General features: G+C 30.8%; 1 protein-coding gene across 1 annotated transcript; it reads left to right on the top strand.

Moving 5' to 3' along the window:
- Positions 1 to 234: 234 nt before the first annotated feature.
- LOC107910349 (AT-hook motif nuclear-localized protein 17) lies at positions 235 to 1,600 on the top strand. Its single transcript, XM_016838167.2, has one exon. The coding sequence runs from the start codon at positions 520 to 522 to the stop codon at positions 1,426 to 1,428; it is 909 nt and encodes a 302-aa protein (XP_016693656.2). The 5' UTR covers positions 235 to 519; the 3' UTR covers positions 1,429 to 1,600.
- The last annotated feature ends 13,803 nt before the right edge of the window (positions 1,601 to 15,403 follow it).

Here is a 15,403-nt window from a genome sequence, read left to right as displayed (position 1 = left end):
AGTTATAAGTAATTATTATTTTTAAAATTATGATTGAATTTACCAACCATTTGAACCAAACATTAAGTTGACATTTGAATCAAACATTAAGTTTTACTGTCATGTGTGAATTTTTATTATGTAAAAAATATATTTGTAAAAAAACATGTAAGTAGCGTCGTACGGGACGCGCCACCAGGGGCGGCGCAATTAGTCTTTTACTTAGTTTCAAAGCTGCCATTCACTTTCTGTGTCTTTCTTCTATTTCTAAAGTCTAAAACCTTCTCTTCTCTCTCTCACTCTCAAATCCCCAATCCCCATTTATTATCTATCTCCCTTTGCCTGTCTTTCCACAAATCCACTGCCCACATCTTTCTCCTCTCCTCGCTTGCATTTCTCTGCCATCTTGTTCTTTTCCTGTTTTCTTTTTTCTTTTTTAATTCTTATTTTATTACAAAAATCCCACATCCAAAACCTCATCAATCATACATATAGAAAAAGCCATTTATTGAAAACAATAAAAATAAAAAAGATCTCATCATGAAAGGTGAATATGTAGATTCCGAAAATGGAAACCCCAACAACATGTTCTCTAAACTTCACCACCACCACCACCAACGCCAAAACCAACCTTTCTCTCATCACTTCCCTCTCTCTCACCAATCCCAACCTCCTATCTCCGATGACCCCAATGACCCTTCCACCACCCCCAACTCTTCTCTCCCTCGTCTTGGCAGCGCCAGTGCCGATGGAGCTTCCATTGAAGTCGTTCGACGACCCAGGGGTCGTCCTCCAGGTTCCAAAAATAAGCCCAAACAACCCCTCCTCTTCTCTCGGGAACCTAACCCTGCCATGAATCCTTACGTTCTCGAAATACCTGGAGGACACGACGTCGTTGATGCTATCTCCACCTTTTCTCGCCGCAAAAACATTGGAATCTGCGTACTTACAGGATCTGGAACCGTTTCCAATGTAACTATCCGCCAACTCTCGTCTACACCGGGAGCTGTCATAACTTTCCATGGCAGATTCGACATATTATCCCTCTCAGCCACGTTCCTACCCCCAACGACGTCGTATCAGGTTCCCAACACGTTCTCTATCTCTTTAGCGGGTCCACAAGGCCAGATCGTTGGAGGTTTCGTGGCTGGCTCCTTGGTGGCGGCTGGCACGGTGTATATAGTTGCCGCTACGTTTAACAACCCTTCATATCATCAGTTACCAGGAGGAGGAGGAGGAGAAGAAACTAGGAATACGATGTCGTCTGGTGGAGATGGTGAAGGTGAAGGACAGTCGCCGCCGTTTTCTGGTGGCGGTGGAGATAGTACTGGTCACGGCGGCGGTTCAGAATCTTGTGGGGTTTCGATGTACAGTAATAATTTCGGAGGTGGATCAGATGTGATTTGGGCTCCAACTGCTAGACCACCGCCTCCTCCACCGCCTTACTAATTTAGGTTCAAGCTTTATCTTTCTTTCAAAAATATTATTCTTTGGTATCACTCTGAATTTAATGGAGTTTCAATTATGGTGTTTTTTTTTTTTCCAAATCTTCTCTTTCTGTATGAGTTATGCAGTTTTTGTATTTCATCATCATAAATATAATCATTAATTATCTTGTTTACATTTTAATTTTGAATTCTTAGTCAATTTAATCATATAAATAACATAATAAACAAAATTTTTAAGAAGATATTAAAAGTAAATGGAACATAGAATACGTTGTTGAAAGTTGATATACAATTTTAGTAAATTTATATTTGTTGGAATGAATTAAACTTCAAAATTTCCTTTCTTTCATATCTAATCATCACATATGTACTTTGCTCCGTCTCTTTTTGTCATTTATTTTTCATCCGATTGTGTAAAATATCGTAAAGGGAAAAGGAAGATAAGGGTAGTGGGGCAGCCACCGGACTTCATTAAATTTTCTGCCACTCTCTTTCCAATGGTGTTTGATTCTGAATGGTTTCAAAGGGATAATGACATTTGTTGGTGTTCTTGATATCGGGAGAAAAAGACGGTATGAAAATGTTAATTTTATATTATCTTTATCTGTTTTTTTTAATAAGAGAAAAAATTTAATTTGTTATTCTCGATAATGATAATGTGAAATCACAGTTTCATACAATTTTTTTATATGGTAATGAAATTCACTTTTATTAATGTAAAATTAATATTTTAACCAAATTATATGGTTTTTTTACTTAGATAATACATAAATAAAATTAATTATGAAAATAAAGTTTATTGTAAATTATTTATGAGAATGATATGTTTTTAACCATGAAATTAGATGTTGTTAATGTGTCAAGCAACACCGGCTATAAAAAAATATTTTAATAAAATAAATAAAATAAAAAATAATATTTTTATGTAAAAAGGGTGAAGTCAAAATGTTAGGTTGTGATATAATTTTGAATTCCATACCTCTAGTTTACAAAAATTAGAAGTTAGTCTTTTTATTATCATAATTAATATCAATTCAATAATTTATATGTGGCAAACTAAAAAAGAATCAATGGTTCAAGTTTATATGTTTTATCAACAATTGGATTAGTTTTAATAAGGTATGAGGATTAAATTTTAATAAATTAAAATAAATAGATTAATTTCTCAAGTTTTTTTATAAAGTAAAGAGATAAAAATTCATAATTAGACCTTTAAAATAAACTAAGCAATACTAGACATTGTATGAGTATAGAAAACATATATTATATAGAAAAAATAATTAAAACATAAACTTATTAAAATTTTCTAATTTGCCACACATAAATTGTTGAATTGCTGATTTTATTAATTCTTTGTATATAAATTTGACAAACGATTGATCTTGAAGTAAACAATTTGATGATCGAGTTTAATAGTGTTAAATAATTCAATTAACTTTTTAAATTTGAAAACATAAAAGAAAATCAAATTATGATAAATTAAAATAAAAGGGCTAACTTCTAATTTCTATAAAATAGAGATATTAAAATCAAAATTATACCATAACCACCCCAATTAAAAAGAAAAAAAAAACTAAAAGTTACGAGGAGAAAAGGGATGTCGCTGGCATTTTGGCTTCGCCTCATTTTACATTAAAATATTATTTTATTTATTTTTATTAAAATATTATTTTTTATAATTAATGCTGCAAATTTTATTATAGAAAATATATCATTCTCGTAAATAATATATCATTTTTGCAATTAACTTTTTTTTATTATCTAAGTAAAAAAACCCAATTATATAAGAAATTATGAAAGTGTCTAAGGGTGAGTTTGGATAAGCGGTGCTCATTTACGGTTAGTGTTAAAACAGCGGTAGTAATGAGATTAGAGATTATAGCGACACTGTAACGTGAGATAAAAAATAAACTAAATACACTATATCTCACTACCCATCTAAATTCATCCTAAATTAGTTTAATGATACATGTCTTTTTTAATTGTTCCTTTTGGTGTTTTCCTTTTTCAGGTAGATGTTTTTTTTGGCATGTATTGGATCTTCTATTTTTAGCTTTTAGTAAGCAGTACTTCGTTACTGCATTAATGTTTTATTGTTATTTTTAAAGGAACTTACACTTTTATCCACTTTTAGCTCCTTTTTATTTTGGCCATCTCCTTTTAAAAGTTAACGAAAATGGTGGTCTATTAATTAGTATAATAATATATTTGGTCTTCAAAATTCACATTTTATCAATTTAATCTTAATTCTTCAAAATGTATAAATTCCATCAATTTCGTCCTCAAAACATATTTCAGCATAATATTCCAAAGCTTCAACTTCTCTTCAAGTCTCAGCTTCCTCCACAACTAGTTGAATCCAAGTTATTTTGTATTTTCTTTTTCTCTTCAACTTTGGTTAAACAAATGAAAAGTTTTACAAATATCCTTAATCGCCCTATTAATCTAGCTTGTGCAAACTTCATTAATCCCTAGTTAAATGGTCCGATTCTAGTTTTAGCTCCTTTTAAATTTTAATAATTCAATTTAATATTTTTATTTTCTTTTATTAAATAAAAATTATATTTTTTACCTTCTTAAAAATTAATAATTTAATTTATGTTATAAAATAAAAGACATAATGTAAAGAACAAAGAGAATGGGAAAGCAAAGAGAGAGCGTATTTTATTGATCAATCATAATTATTTACAATGTATCTCCAAAGTCTATATTTATAGATATAAGAAGTATAAACAAAATAGGTCTCTACTTCTAATTGCTATTAGAGTTTTAAGTACATCAAAACTTTTCTTGATATTGATGGACATCCACTTAATAATAAAATATTCATAACACCCTCCCTTGGATGTTCATTTGTAGATAATGTGTCTCGTTAAAAATTTACTAAGATAAAAACCCTGTGGGAAAAAATTCCTAGTGAAGGAAAAAGAGTACACATATCTATAATACGCATAATATGTTGCCTCATTAAAAACCTTATCAGGAATATTCAATGGGACAAAACCTCAGTTAAGGGAAAAAGAGTACAATGCATATTTACTCTCCCTCATGAAAATATCACATACTTTATCATATTCTACGTATTCAATCTTGAATACTAGTTTTTCAAATGGCTATTTTGAATGTATTTGCTAAGCATTTATATCACCATTCTTTTGAAAGTCATGGCTGAGGGGAAATTTTGGGAGAAATATATTTTGATCTCTTTACGAGTTTCAACAATAATCATAACAAACTTTAATCATGATCTCTCTATAAAAATACAAATAGGTATTTTGGATCATTTTATAACCCTCTTTCAACTACTATTGATTAAGTCAAATTTACCACATATGTTCAATTATTTCAATTCATATAAATAAGCAATTTTCCGATAATTTCAATATGCTTCTAGCATTCTAAATCCATCAAGGATTTTAAGAAAACTTTACTATATAGTTATATATTCATAAAAGGTTGCAACAACAACCATTAGACGCAAGTTAAATCTTTTATAAACTGTCAGTTTAATAATATGTCTAAAAGATATTGTATTCACCACAAAAGAATATTATATCTTTTCATAATCAATACCAGGACTTACCGAAAAACTTCATATTTTTATTCTGCTTTTGCAAAACTACTTCATTTGTACTCTCACTGGCTTTATACATTTAGATATTTGGGCTACTAGTCCAAAAACTCCACGAATTTAATTATACTTGAGTTGCGTCTTTCTATTTTGACCAATTTATTTCATATCTATATTTCTCAATAGATTTATTCAAGATCCTCCTTTTATTTCATTATTTCAATAATATTATTTCATGCAAAACCATTATCGACCAATTTTATTATCGGTTCCACATTTTCTCGAATTGACATAACTTATCGAGATATCTTATTTTCACTATTTTAATCTTTAGTTTCAGGTACTTGAATCTCTTGTGGAGTTTTAGTTATGTCTTGGGTCTCTTCTGGAGTACCCGCCTCTACTATATGACCATTTAGAAGAATTTTCATCTTTGGAACCAATCAATTTATTATTTATTCTAACTGATTGTCCTATTGCGACTTTGATTCAAAATATTAGATGGTATATAACACTTGGTTATTCTCATTAAGTTTATGAATACATTTGACAGTTAACTTGTAATAAAGTGAGTTATCCTTTTTGAACTTCTAGTTCAAATTACTCTTTATAAGGATCCAGATAATGGTAACTTATTACAAGCAGTGATTTCATTCAACTATTATTTCTCTCCCACTAATATCGGGAAAACTATCAAATCACAAATCATGTCATAATTGAATCTCCAATACATTCAAAACATCTAATAATACAAGGAGACTTGTAATTAATATATATTCCCAACTTTTTTAGAGGATTCACTCATCTTTGTGCATTGTGGTGGAGCAATTGGAACATATACGCACATACAAAAATTCAAAGATGAGAAATATTTAGCTCTTGACTAAAAACCAATTGTAATGGGGAGTATTTATAACTTATTGGCTTGATGTGTACAACACGTAAATCAACATAATCTCAGGTTGAAATAGGAAGTTTAATTCTCATAAGTAATGGTTTAGATATTAATCAGATGCGTTCAATCAATAATTTCTCTAAACCATTATGCCCATAAATAACAAGCTTTTACGAAATTTTTTCAAACTCAATCAACAAAAGACTAAGATATAAACTTATCAGCATTAGCAAGATGAATTGTCTTAATTGCATAATCTGAAATTAATTATTTAAACAAGCAATCTTGAAAACGACAGGCTGCAAATTGATAACACATATGTGATTATTTTGTAGATACATCTACCAGGAATCATATAATATCAAAATCATCCACGTAGTGGATAAGTTGGCCTATATTCATTTAAAAAATACAAGACATTAAATCTCAACTTTAGCTAGTGAGTTTCTAATAAGCAATTTTCATTGAGAACAAGCAACAAATGAGAATTCTTTAAATTAAAGAATCTTTTGGTTCTTTAATGAATGTTCATATGAATTCTCAATTAATTTCGCATCATATATGATTCAAGATGGTCTAGCTGGTCACACCAAGTAATAAATGCATTTGTATCAATAAACTTATGGTTTAGTTTAACATGCCTTTCAATTGTACTAAAAATGTCAATATAAATTGTGACAAATTAATAATTTTACTTTCATTCCTTTTACTTTTTATCCACATATAAGTACTATTGTGACATTTACTACTGGAAATGTCTAAATCAATGTGAAGTCTAAATCACTATTTTCCAGGTATACAACAGTTTCATAACCAATAACTTTCATACATATGTTTTATCTATTGCAAATTATCATCAGTAATATTTTTCCACGTAATTTTAATTGAAAACTTATTTTGAATACTGTAGAGTTATACTCACAGTTTTAAAAAAAAACCTTGCAACTTTAGGTACATCCGACCATAACGAGCTTTAGATAGAATTACCATATTCTATTGCCATAAGTTGATCTTTCACAGTAAAATATTTTGCTTTCAACCCCTTAATGTGGATGATGACAAAAGAAGATCACAAAGATAGTCACAGTCAATTCAATTTAATAACAAAAGTAATCAATAACTCAATCCTCCTTTATTTCCATCCTTTCAAAATAGATATTTATAGCAATAGTGATTCATATGAAATATAATCTTTTCTTCATTCACAATCTCAATATGATATACATTATAATGAACATATTTTAAAACTAATGTATTAACTGTCACAAATTTTGTGTTTTTTTAGATGTTGATATATTAGCTCTTCTAGAGCTTTCAACTAATTTTATACTATCAAATATTTGAATAATATTTGTTTATTTTAGTACCAAATAAGATAAATATTTTCTACCTATAATAATAGAATTCATTACTACATTCTCATATCCTTCCTCAAAGAATATTAACAGAAACAAAATATTTGGGCATATGCCACATACGTGGCCAATAATCTTTCATATCACATTGATAACATAAGTTATCTTTACCCTTTGAAAATTTATCTTGGGAACTCTCATTGTAACACCCCGAACCCGAGACCGACACCGGGGTCGAACACGAGGTGTTAACAGACTATAACCCCTTATAAAGATATTTTCCAGACACTGCCTAATCTGCGTACTTGTCTCTTTAAAAATCATATCTTGAGTTTCACAACTCGAAAATCAGTTTCGTGATTTTTCCCTGAAACTAGACTCATATTCCCATCTACATGTTTTTTTCTAGAATTTTTGGTTGGGCCAATTAGTACAGTTTATTAGTCAAATTCTCCCAAGTTACTGGGGTCGACTACACTGACCTTTGCGCGTTACGACCTGGATATCTCCCTGTACAGAACTTCAATGCTGATGCCGTTTGTTTCTATAGAAACTAGACTCAGAGAGAAATCTATACATATATAGCATGACTCCTAATTATCTCTGGTTAATTTATAATGAATTTACAAAGTCGGAGCAGGGAATCCAGAAACAGTTCTGGCCCTGTCCCACGAGAACCTGATTATCTCATAACATACTGTCCATATGATCCTTTCGTTACTTCTATATGAAAATAGACTCATCGAGCTTCGATTACATAATTTATTCATCAATCAATTCCATTCCTACTATTTTTAGTGATTTTTCAATCTCATGTCACTGCTGCTGCCAGCATCTGTTACGAAAGCAACTATGCCCACTTCGTGTTTACTCCTTGATCTAACTAATAATTCATCATGCATATCACAAATTATGATCATGACTAACCATGCCAAAGGCTAATCATTGTCAAACTTTCCCCTACTACACTATTGCCATATCATGAATTTTAACACCAAAATAATCAACCATGACGTATGGCATAAAAAGGTCGAATTATCAAGATTTGCGACCTAACGTATGAATCCAAACCCAACCGAACATTTATGCCATTTTCGCATGGCTAAAAGTTTACATACCAAAGTTCAAACACAACATAATAGCCTATACATGCCGAAATGTTCTCCTAAGCCGACTAAGAAGAAAGTACCAAAACTTGCTATCCGGTGTGATGACTTCGATGACGGCCCGACCACGCAAAAAGAGATGTGTCCAAGAAACCTAGAATAGGTGACAAGGAAACACCGAGTGAGTTTATAACTCAGTAAGTCATAAGCTATGCACTACCATCCATCAATAACATTATCACAAGAGAAAACAAAATGGAACGAGGCTAATTACTCCATCCATTCCGAACCATACCATAGTTCCTCCAACCTATCGGTTCAATTTCATACCAATTTATGCATTCACAATCCACATACTCATCAATAGGATATTCGAGGCATTTTCATAAATCATTTTATTTTCGTTACAAACATACAACTAAACGGCCTTTCACCCATTCTACGATAAATTTTATGTACGTGACTTCAAGTATATTTGTCACATAGGTTCAAACTTACCAAGCTCAACACCAAGTATAGACATAGCACCTATTAGCCATGAACTCAAGACACTTACCCGATCCGCTGTCCATGATCGACTCAATAGTGTCGCACACATAGTGTCCATAATAATTCAAGGATGTATATTAAGTCCGCACACTCAGTGCTATATAGTCAACTCGCACACTTAGTGCTACATAATCAAACTCGCACACTTAGTGCTACATAGTCAATTCGCACACTTAGTGCAACATAGTCAATTCGCACACTTAGTGCTACATAGTCCAACTCGCACACTTAGTGCTGTACAATTTAAACCCGCACACTTAGCGCCAATCTCATGGTCATAAATGGTTATACCCGCACATTTAGTGCCGAGATCAACAACTCAACACATCTCACCTCTTTTCTTTTCATTCAACAATTTCATCATCACATACATACATGTATATATATATATTTATTCATTCCATTCGGCATCATTACATAGATGTTATGACCATTTGAATTAATACCAAGTATATGCTTAATGACTTACTTTATGTTGGGTAAAATAATTCCGAGTCGGCTACTCGATGACCTTCGATTTCCCCTTGTTGGACGCCTCTCCTTTAGGTTCTTGAGCTTAAATAAATAAATCAACTAGTTTAATTACCTTGCTAGTTATTTATATCCCGTAACATTAATAGTTTCATATCAAAAGAAGCATACGGCAACATTCTATTTCAAGGTACATATTCATAATTCAAATTCGACCATATAAACCAACATCATCCACTTGATCAATTATAAAGAATTAAGGTTAATATCACCATGTGTACTCTATATGGCCCATTATACATAATCAAATTTAACATCATCTATGTATTCACTCATATGGCCGAATATACATACCCCCATATAACATCATTTTCATTCCATTTAACACTTAATTTCCACCGCATGAACACTTGGCCGAATACTCTTAAACTAGCAAAACTCCACATTTGTTCATACCATCTTTTAAATTCACATGTCTATTTTTACTTTTTTTTTTACAAGAGTCATAGCCGAATCGTTTTAACCATGAGTAACATAACAAGCATAGATCGTGTTTATGGATATACCATGGCCGATTCAAGCTAATCACCTCCAAAATCATCAACCATTTTCAACGCATATAACATATATAAACATGAATAAGTTTCATATAATCTCTTAACACATTAATTTCTTTCATCAACAACCTTTTGTTTCTTTATCCATCAAAACTTAAAGGTAAGAAAAAATCAAGTTCTTCTCACACATACCATAACCGAAAGCTCCATCCAACACTCTAAATTCGAAATTTTAGTATGGCTAGGTAAGAAAAACGTGATGATTAACCCAAACAACTATTATTTCAAAAGAAAAATTAACAAAATTTACTAACCTCCTCTTCATTCAAAAGGCCGAATGCCTTTGCTCCCCCCTCCTTTTTCTTCTTCTTGTACGCTAAGAAGAACAAGGTAATGACCCCCTTTTTTTTTGTTACTTCTTTTATTATCCTTAGTATTTCTTTTTATTATTTCCTTTCCTTTACATAAAATAATGACCACTTCATGGAAACTTACCACCTATTCTAATATATGCTCCATCATGGCCGGCCACTATGTATAAAAGAAGGGGTATTTGACATGCAAAGCCATTATTCTCACCACATGCTTTAATAGGTCCTTGTAATTTAACCAATCACATTTCCAGATTTTCTCACATAGGTCCTATTTACTAAAATTCACCTTCAATTAAAAAAAAAATTCAAACATGGAATTTTCACACATGCATATATACATATAATAAGCATCAAATATGACAGCTAATTATTTTTATGACGCGGTTTAGCGGTCCCGAAACCACTTCCCGACTAGGGTAAATTTTGGGGTGTCACACTTATTGTTCTCTTATTTATTACTATGTTCCCACTTTTAGTGGTCCATGATTATATCTTTTATTTTCTTTATGTTTGCATTCACTTTGGGGAATGCAAAAAATCTGGTAAAACAACATCTAAACACCTTTATTGATTCTATATTTCATAATCACCATCACAACATACGTGGATTTCAAATCAGAATCTATCTATTCATGTTGTCATGATTAGTCTCCAATTATAATAAATATGATATAATAAATCATATTAAAATATACCTGAAGATCTTTAACATCATCGTCATCACCCACGTAAGGATTATATAATTTCTTTGAATAATGATTACCCATCGTGTGCAGGCCTTAATTGAAGACTGAAATTGCAATAGCTCTAGAAGGCAATGACAACAACTTGAGCAGCAGATTTGGAGTGACCGTATTATAAAATAAAAGAGAATCATGCTGACAACGTGTTATAAAATAAAAGACAAACATTAGAAAACAAAGAGAATGGGAGAGCAAAGATAGAGCGTATTTTATTGATCAATCAGAATTATTTACAATACTTCTCCTAAGTCTATATTTATAAACATAAGAAGTATAAATGAATTATAGAATTCTACTTCTAATTACTATTACAGTTTTAAGTATATCAAAACTTATCTTGATCTTGATGGACATCCACTTAATAATAAAATATTCATAACAATTTAAATTATTTTAACACAATGTTTAACTTTCACCTCAAATTTTTTAATTATATCGCAACTCCACAAACTGCATCCACTAAAAAATATATACTATAATTTGTTTAATCAAGTTGAAGAGAAACTGAAACTACAAAATGACTCAGATTCAAGTTGTATAGGAAGTTGAGACTTGAAGAGAAGAAGCATCCATTGAAGAAGAAAAGTTGAGGCTTTGGAAGATTTATGATAAAGATGTGTTTGATGACCATTTTGATAGAATTTGTAAACGTAAAAGGTTAAATTTGTTGGATTATTTAGAATTAGGATTAAATTGATAGAATGTGTAAGTATTGGAGGCTAACTTTGTTATTATACCAATTAAAAAAAGGTCAAGTCTTCATTTATGTTCATGATTTAAAGGAAAGTGGTCAAAACAGAATCGATTGAAAACTTTAATGATAAAATTAAAAGTTTTTGTAGTTTGGTAACCAAAACAAAAATACTTCAACAAAGAATATAGTTTTTCCTATTTTTAATCATTATAATATTGAGAAAAGGAGAAAAAAAATAACAGAATTTAAATTTGTGTCATTTAGGTAACACTAATGTTTTATTTTTAAAACTTAAATAACATATTATAATTGATAACTGAATAAATAGAATTTATTACTAAACTAATATTTTTCGTTAAAATAATAATAAGTAGAATTTGTTTTTTACATTATATGGAATCAACATATATTAGTTTTTGAGATGATATAACTTTTGGCCTATGAACTTCATAATTAAGTTTATTTCAGTATCTGTATTTTTTTTGTTCACTTTAGCATTTGAATTTAACAATTAGGTCTATTTTGATCCTGAACTAGAAAAATATAAAAGTTTGATGATGTGACACTTTGAGATTGCCACAGTATTACTTGAAATTTTAAGAATTTATATAAATTTTCAGATTCAGTGTTTTAATAATCGGACCGATGGTTGAATTGGTTAGACCTTTGGTTCTTGATGCAACTAGTTTGATCAATTCGACAGCCAGACCAACAATAATTAAATAAAAAATTAAAATTCATAAAATTCTACAAAAAATTTAAAATAATTTTTTTATAAAATCAATTCAATTTGTTCAACTGTCACTTTTTGTCTTGATTTTTTATTTTTACCAATTTCAAACAATTTCTGAGTCAATCGGTTCAATCCATTTATTCAGACCGTTATATCAATCAATTCTCAATTCATTTGATACGGTCTTGTTCTAGTAACACGTGTCACATCATTAAATCTAGACAAAATCAAAGTTTAGGGACCAAAATGGATCTAATTGTCAAATTCAAAGATTAAAAATGGACCAAAAAAATATAGAATACCAAAATGGACCTAATTACCAAATTCAAAGGACAAATATTTTATTATCCCTTAATTTTATTTGGCATATTACCTTATATTTCTTCTTTTACTTTTTTTTTAATTCTAACCCTCAAAAAAATTATTCTAATAAGAATATTTCTCACTTTTAGGCATGGGAGAATCTTAGGGGTAGATAATGACCTTACCTTAAAAAAATAGAAAATTGTAATTCAATTAATGTATAAATGATAAAATAATAAAATATTTAATGTCCACCACTCAATTTATATATAAAAAAAATTCTTCATCCACCCATGGTTTTCGATTTCTTAGGGTCATTTCATTAGGCTTTATTTCCTTATTACTAACCTTTGGGGATTTTTCGAGAAAAGAAATAAAATCTAATATTCCTTATATAGTTATTTTAAAAGTAAATTATTCTGTTGCTCACCTAATATTTAAGGCACTTTCATTTTAGTCACTCAAGTGTTAAATATCTAACAGCAGTTAACTATATACATCACATCATGTTTACACTCTTATTTTGGTTACCCAAATTTTTTTAAAATAATGAATGGGGTAAAAGAAATTCAAATATTAAAGTAAAAAATCAGTAGAAACTAAAATAATATAAAAAATTTGTTAAATTGTACTTGTTTATCCCATTGCCGAAAATTCTAAAGTTCTTTTTTTTAATATTGAAAATTTAAATTTCAAAAAAATAAAATAAATTATATAAATTGTTAAAAAAATTTATCCCTTAATAATGTCAACTGATTTATTACTATTATATTGAAATTAATTACTTTAATCTCCTAAATTTTAAAATTTTATTTTATGCTTCCAAATTATCTTTAACGAAATCAACTTAAATAACTCATATTTAATAATTACCTACAAAGTTTAAATTTTTTTTATTATTTCATGGATATTCCATACTAAGCTAAAAACAAAGGAAAAATAATCTTTGCCATTAATTAAATTGATTACTTGTTCTGTTTTGAATAATTTGACTGGATTTATTTATATACTAAGGGAAACCAAAAAAATAAGGGTCTATGTCTATACTGAAGAATATTCTGGGAACGGAAAAACAAATTTGGGCCTAACAAATACTTCTCGATCCAAATAAACAACATTAAAATAAAACTCATTCTTATCCTATACCAGTCAAATCAATATAGCTGGATACCACTTAGTCATTTCCTTTCAAATTCACCGACCAGCCTTTATGATAGTAGGTTCCAATGCTTCTATTTCTCTACTATCTTTTATTGCAGAAGAGAAAACTCTTCATTTCTTCGGTCTGGAGGTTTCGGCCAGAGTCTCTCCAACGCGTGACGGACCATTTTTGGGACTCCCCTCTCCAGGTAAAAGCTTTCTCTTCTCTTGAGAGCCTCCGTTACAATAGTGTGAGCATAGATGTTTTTTTGCTTTTGGGATAAAAGAAAACTCAATCTCTTGGTAGCTGTTTTTCCTATTTTGAATATCTCTGATTATTGCTCCAATAACCGATCTATCTGTAATAGAACTTTGACACTTCTTGATAACCGTTTTTGAGTCGCCCATAACTTCGATTTTGTTGATTCCCAAGCTAATACCTAGTTTTATTGCTTGTAATCCTGCATATGCCTCTGCTGTAAATGGATTTTCAATGTTGGAGTGATGAACTGCCTGTGATGCAATGATTTCCCCTTCCCCGTTCCATACTATTAGCCCTAATGCCGATCTGAACGTCTGACAGTCAAATGCTGCGTCAAAATGAACCGTTGCCCTTCCCCTTTTGAACACCTGTTGAAAACTGTCAGAAGAGTGGAGAGTAAGTTTTCCTTATTTTGTTGCTTCAAGTTCTGAAATATAGTTTCTAATTTTCCTTGCGATTTCAGTTCTTGACATTTGTCTTCTTTCATATACGAGTTGATTTCTACTGAACCAGATAAACCAAAGACCACAACAGAAAAGTCGAAGCTGCTCTTCATTTCCTTGACCAAAGACTCCAGTAAGCCATCTCCACATATTCTCACTTCTTTGATTCAGTATCCATGACATATTTAAGTGATTCCAAACTTCAATCATAGTAGGGCACTGTTGAAAGATATGGCACCTGTTTTCTTCTTCACAATCGCATCTGGGACATTGAGTATTCGCCACTACCCACTTTATTTTGAGGTTGAAAAAGGATGGGATAGAGTTCCATGAAATCCTCCATATTATCATTTTGATCTTCGACGGGATATGTAATTTCCATAGCTTTCTATAGAAATTTATAGTTTCGGTATGTAAAGTTAAATCATTAGGATCCAAGGTAGACTCATGTAATAGTTTATAGGTGCTCCTAACTGAAAACTCCCCGGTCGACTCCCCTCTCCAAACTTGAAAATCTTCATGTTCCATCTCCGCCAGTGGGATCTTCAAAATTTTCTCCGCTACATCCGGTTGGAAGGTATCTCTTACTAACTCTATTTTCCACCTTCTGTTACTTGGGTCAATTAAATCCGAAACTAATTCAAGATTTCCATTAACTTCTTGACTTGGTACTCTAACCATTTCGTTTCCTGGTATCCACAGATAATCTCGAATGGAAATTTTATCACCCTTTTCCACCCTCCAGCAAAAACCTTTTTCAAGTAGACCTTTCGCAGTCCA

This window comes from Gossypium hirsutum, chromosome D02, assembly GCF_007990345.1.
Source record: "Gossypium hirsutum isolate 1008001.06 chromosome D02, Gossypium_hirsutum_v2.1, whole genome shotgun sequence".
Classification (NCBI taxonomy): domain Eukaryota; kingdom Viridiplantae; phylum Streptophyta; class Magnoliopsida; order Malvales; family Malvaceae; genus Gossypium; species Gossypium hirsutum.
This window is presented reverse-complemented; position numbering and strand designations above follow the sequence as displayed.